This window comes from Orycteropus afer, unplaced genomic scaffold (genome assembly GCF_000298275.1).
Source record: "Orycteropus afer afer isolate SDZICR_OR568_19922 unplaced genomic scaffold, OryAfe1.0 scaffold00122, whole genome shotgun sequence".
Lineage (NCBI taxonomy): Eukaryota > Metazoa > Chordata > Mammalia > Tubulidentata > Orycteropodidae > Orycteropus > Orycteropus afer.
In genome coordinates, this window is record NW_006921709.1 from 8,485,367 (window position 1) to 8,490,885 (window position 5,519).

Below are 5,519 nucleotides of genomic sequence, written 5' to 3' on the forward strand. Positions count from 1 at the left end.
GCCATCTTTTTGCCCCTGTAGGTGATACTGAAGGAGGCCTGGTGATGCAAAGGGTTAAACACTAGGCTGTTAACTGAAAAGTTGGCTATATGAACCCACCCACGGGCTCTTAAGGAGAAAGACCTGGTGAGATTATCGCTGCTGTTGTGTACTGTGGAGTCTTACAGCCAAGAAAATCCTATAGGGCAGTTCTACTGTCACATGAGGTTGCTATGAGTTGAACATGACTTGACGGCATCCAGCAACACTGATAACAAGCAGTACTGCAATACATGCCCTCATGCACTCAGTTGAAAGTATGAACTCAAGTCGGACACATGGGTTTAGGGTAACATCTCCACTTACTCTGTGGGCTTAGGCAATTTGCTTAACCTTTAAACCTCATTTTCTTCATTGGTAAAATGAGAATAAATAACAGACCTGTTTCACAAGGTGTTTCTGAGGATTAAATACAAATGGGTGAAAAACCTGTACCATGTGGGCTCCTGCATGGTAAGCTCTCAGTAAACACTGCATGCTCTTCTCCACCTTTGCTCTGTCTTTGGTTCCTTCCTTAAATTCTTAGAGGTGTCATTGCTGATTGTGCACATATTTGAAGGCTTTTGACACACACTGCCAAATAGTCCTTTCTAGATACAAATTTACACCCCGTCATAGTAGTGTATGCCAGTGTCTATTTTATCTATTTATGTATTTAATTTTTGCAGTGTTCCCTCCCCTCCCTCCCCACCCCTGCTGGTGTCTATTTTCAGTACCTTCAGCACTGGAGAGTATTGTTTAAAACAAAACCGCTGCTAATAGCTCCTTGTTTTAAATTTACATTTCTTTGCCTTACTAGTGAGGTGGAATATTTTTTGTAGGTTTATGGGCATGTTATGTTTCTCTTTTGTGAATTGCTTTTTTATGTCCAATGGCCGCTTTTCTACTGGGTGGGTAAACTCTTCTAAACGTCTCTAAGAATTCTTTATAAAATGATATTAACCAAATGTGTTTGCCATTTATGTAAGAAATCATTCATTTCTAGTTTCTCACTTGCATTTGAATTCCACATAGCTGCATGGCATGTGATTAGCAAGTCACTTAACTTCTCTCCACCCCGTTTCTCCACTGTGGAATAAAGAGTTTGGAATAGAAAATCGCTTTTTCTTTCTAGCTTTGAAATTTTAAGATTTTATATAAACATCTTGCATGTTTGGTATATATTGTTATTTATAACGCCATACCTTATATAAGGGAGCTCTGCTGGCATAGTGCCTAAGGCATTTGAAACATATAATAGTAGTAAAACCAAACCAAACTCACTGCGGTCAAGTTGATTTGACTCATAGCGACCCTACCTTGGGTTTCCGAGACAGTATCACTATAGAAGTAGATTGCCCAGTCTTCTTTCTGAGGAGTGGCTGTTGGGTTTGAAGTTCCAGCCTTCTGGTTAGCAGTCAAATGCCTTAGGCACTACACCACCAGAGCTCCTGATTCAATAACATATAATTATTTATTAATTATATAACTATAATTCTCTAAGCTATCTTGGTATGACTTGAGACCCTTGAGCAGATAGGCTCTCAGTAGGTAATGCTATTTGAAAGAGTTATATATCACACACACATGCACATTATATGATACACACACATTGGTTAAATTGAATAAAATTCTCCCATGTCATGAGAATTAAAAATCTCATTTATTTGTTATTTGTGTTGTACTAGATGAGTCACTTCTTATTCTCCTCTATGGAATTTTTACTTTTGCATTATTGAGGCTGTTATAACCTCTACCAGTTGTTCTTTTTGTTGTTTAACAACGGGTAGTTGATGCAGTTAACACTACATATTCTAACTTGGAGAGCAACTTTGTGAAGAGGCTGTCAGCTGAGGTTCCTGTTGCCAGTAGCCCCATTTCCACAAGATGGCAGCAAAGCCAAACCAGGGATATGGCAGCCTACTCCTTTGGGGAGGAGCATTCCACCACTGACTTCCCAGAAGCTCTTCAATCCGTGTTGAAGACGACCATTGAGAAAGAGACCCTGATTCTAGGTGATGTATTAGGAATATGCCACAGCCTCGTCCTGAGATGTTAAAAAGGAATGTATTCCTGAGAGAATCTGTGTCTTGGAGAACCGTTCAATGTCACATTTAGTCAATTGCTTTTATCTTTTTCTCCTTTTGAATATGAAGTTTCCAAGGGTGTGTGTGTGTGTGTGTGTGTGTTGGTTTCAAATACATTCCTGAGACTTGCACTGGCAGATAGCCACTTTTATAAAGATATGTAATTATGTATGAATATATGTATGCATGTAGCAATTCCTTGGTTTGCAAAGGATGGAATTTCAATGACTTTGCAGAAGGAAGATTGGTCAATCTACTTCCTTAGTGATACCGCCTTGGAAACCCAAGAAGGGGTCGTTATGAGTAGGACCCAACTCGACGGCAGTGAGTTTGGTTTTTTTGATTTGGTAAGATTTGAGTTCTGTTGCAGTGAAGAAAATATATATTAGGTAATGGGATGCTTGGCAGTCCTCTGGTAGGACAGCTTGTTACTGTGTCAGGCCAACTGAAAGACTACAGGTTTGAGGTCACCCAGAGGTGCCTCAGAAGGAAGGCATATTTGGTCACCATGAGCTGGATTTGACTTGACATCAACTGGTTTTTCTTTTTAATAGTAGAATCAGAGAGAGAGAGAGAAGAGGAAGAGGAGAGAAACGAAGAGGGAGAGGAAGAAAAGAGAAGGAAGGATGAGAGTGAGTCAGTCTGCTGTCTTGTGGGTAGGGGTGGGGAATGGGCCTCAGAGCCCTGATCTGACGAGCAGGGATTGAGGGTCATCCCATCAGAACCCTTCTCTTTAAAACTGCTGGCAACCCAACTGTTTGCCTATCACAACGTTTAGTTGACTCCTCTGTCAGTTTATCATACTTGGTGGCTTATATGTTGCTGTGAGGCTGGAGGCTATGCCACCAGTATTTCAAATACCAGCAGGGTCACCCTTGGTGGACAGGTTTCAGTGGAGCTTCCAGGCTAAGAAAGACTGGGAAGAAGGACGGGGCTATGCACATCTCAAAAAATTGGCCAGTGAGAGCCTGAATACTGAAAAGTAGCTGATTGAAGCAAAAGGAGAGATAGATTGATATAAAAGGCCATTGCTACAGTTTTCTTCTGAAAGAAATCTTTTGTATCCCATTGTAACTGAGGGTGTCATTTTCATGCTGATTATTTTAATAATCTGGCTAATATAGGTATTTCCTTTTCTTTTCCTGGCCCTATTTTTTTTTTTTTTTTTTTTCTTTTTATAAGGTATTGTATGAAAAATCAGAATTCCAAAAGACAAACATCAGTCAAAAGGATTTTATAAAGAAGTCCATTTTATTTTTACTGCTGTTGGGTATTAATCAACACATTGGTTTCTCAGTGCTTTGCTGGTGGGGTTTCTTTTTTGTTTTAGAAGAGTGAACACTGAAGATCTTCTCATTGTACAGGGACGTATACGGCCAGAGGTTCACTTGCAATCATGCTTTGTGGACACAACCCGACAGGCCCCTGGTTCCTTTGGCTGGTAAACCTGACCTCTTTGCTTGTAACTCAGATGCTTGTCAGTTTTAACATTCAGCTACATTCTTTTTCTTTCTCATTTGAGGTTCTGAGAGTTTGTTTCCACTCTTCTATTTTTCTGGAAGTGTCAAAAAAAAAAAAAAAAAAAAAAAAAGCCAGCGCGCATAGTTTCTCAAGACAAAGAGCAAGATCTAAAACTTTGCAGAACTGTTCATGTTTTCATCCCCCTCTCTTGATGTAAAGCGTATCTCTTAGCTTTTGAATAGCTCAAGACTTGAGATGCTGGGCCCCAGGAATATCAGAGATAGTTTATTAAGTCCAGCTTTGTCCATATTAAGAAAAAACTATCACATGGCAAAAGACTAACATATTCCAATGGTCTTCAGGTCCCTCTGATGATGGAGTGATATGCAGATACTGGGATTTCAGGGGATGACTCAATAAGGTTTTCAGTGCAGTGAAAGGTCTGGTAAAGGATGCCAAGTCATTGAAGGGCTTCCATCTTGAGAAGAGAGTCTGTGAATAATGATGCACATAACATTGAGTCTCCTATTATTTTAACTTGGAAAGTATTTCATCAGTGTCACCTCAAATTACTCTTACATCTTTCTGCAATAAGAAGGCTAAGAGGCAAAGTGATTTGCGCATGCTCTTGTAGTGAAGGTCGAGGATTGGTAAAGCAAACTTCCCAAGATGATTTCCTATGGGTGTGATAGGAGCCTGGGCAAACTGGATGCTGCTTCCTCCATCATTTAAAACATTTTCAGCTGTTTATATTCATCTGTTTTCCAAATGAACTAGTCTGGTCTGGGCACGCTGACAGAACATTTTTGCTGCATTTACTTTCTGCTCTAAAGGCCACTGAACCAGTTTCTCACCAGTGTTCACTTATGTATCCAGGGTTCTAGACAAGCCCATGTTCCCAGTGATATTGAGAGACAAGACCTGAGCCTTCACGGTCTGCATCAGTGGGAAAGATGCCATGAGCAAATCCCAATCAACATATTATTTTGTTTTAAAAACTAAATTTAAAGCTATTACTTTTCTCTTGTAGGATCCTACAAAGAGCCACTGAAGACTTCCATCAAGGAAGTTTTGAAACAAATAACTCATTTCTCCATTTTGGCAAGACACTTCATTCACTGGACAGAAGCTGGAAGAAAAACATTACCTCCAAAGGCCAGGTAGGTAAACAGAGAAAACTGAATCTCAGACAAACTGAGTCCTAAATGTCAGGAAAGAGTTAGCCTAGCTGCCTTTACAATTAATAAGGAAAAGGTGAATTCCTGATACAGAAAAATGAGTGAGTGAAGGACATGAATAGGGACACTTCATAAAATAAATAAAATGTCTGATAAATGAATGAGAAATTATTAAAAGATGAAAATGAGAATGGAGATGAATATTATTTTTATCAAAAAGGTAAAGATTGAAAATACAATTTTACATACAAAGGTAATCTTCTCAGCCAAAAGATCTCTTGCTGCAGTCACTTCTAGATATTTGGTGGCTTGTTCTATGCTTTGGGATCTCAGGCTAAGTTCAATTCTTCATCTATGAGATGGTCTTTTAAGTATGTCTCTTAAGTCTTTGTTGTTCTTGTTGTGATTAGTTTGTTTCCTGATTAGGTACATTCAGGATTTTTTTTTTTTTTTTGGTTATTTCAGGAGGTAGCATATGAATGAGAACTGATGGTATTGAAGGAAGAAGTCCAAGTTGAACTGAAGAAATTGCCAAAAAACAAGGCTCCAGGAATTGAGAGAATATTCATTGAGATGTTTCAACAGATAGATGCAGCACCAGAGACCCACACTTGTTTGCCAAGAAAATTGGAAGACAGCTCTCTGGCAACTGCCTGGAAGAGATCTATATTTATGTTCTTTCCAAAGAAAGGTGATCAAACAGAATGCAGAAATGATTGAACAGCATCATTAATATCACACGCAAGTAAAATTTGCTGAAGATAACACAAAAATT

At 39.1% G+C, this 5,519-nt stretch overlaps 1 protein-coding gene across 1 annotated transcript in view; it reads left to right on the forward strand.

Moving 5' to 3' along the window:
* The first annotated feature begins 455 nt into the window (after positions 1 to 455).
* The window catches only part of CDC20B (cell division cycle 20B), a 57,287-nt gene continuing 52,223 nt past the window's right edge, over positions 456 to 5,519 (forward strand). Inside the window, 4 exon segments of the mRNA XM_007944185.1 lie at positions 456 to 492; positions 1,809 to 2,033; positions 4,597 to 4,635; positions 4,638 to 4,730. Of these exon segments, the coding sequence (XP_007942376.1) occupies positions 456 to 492; positions 1,809 to 2,033; positions 4,597 to 4,635; positions 4,638 to 4,730 (394 nt within the window).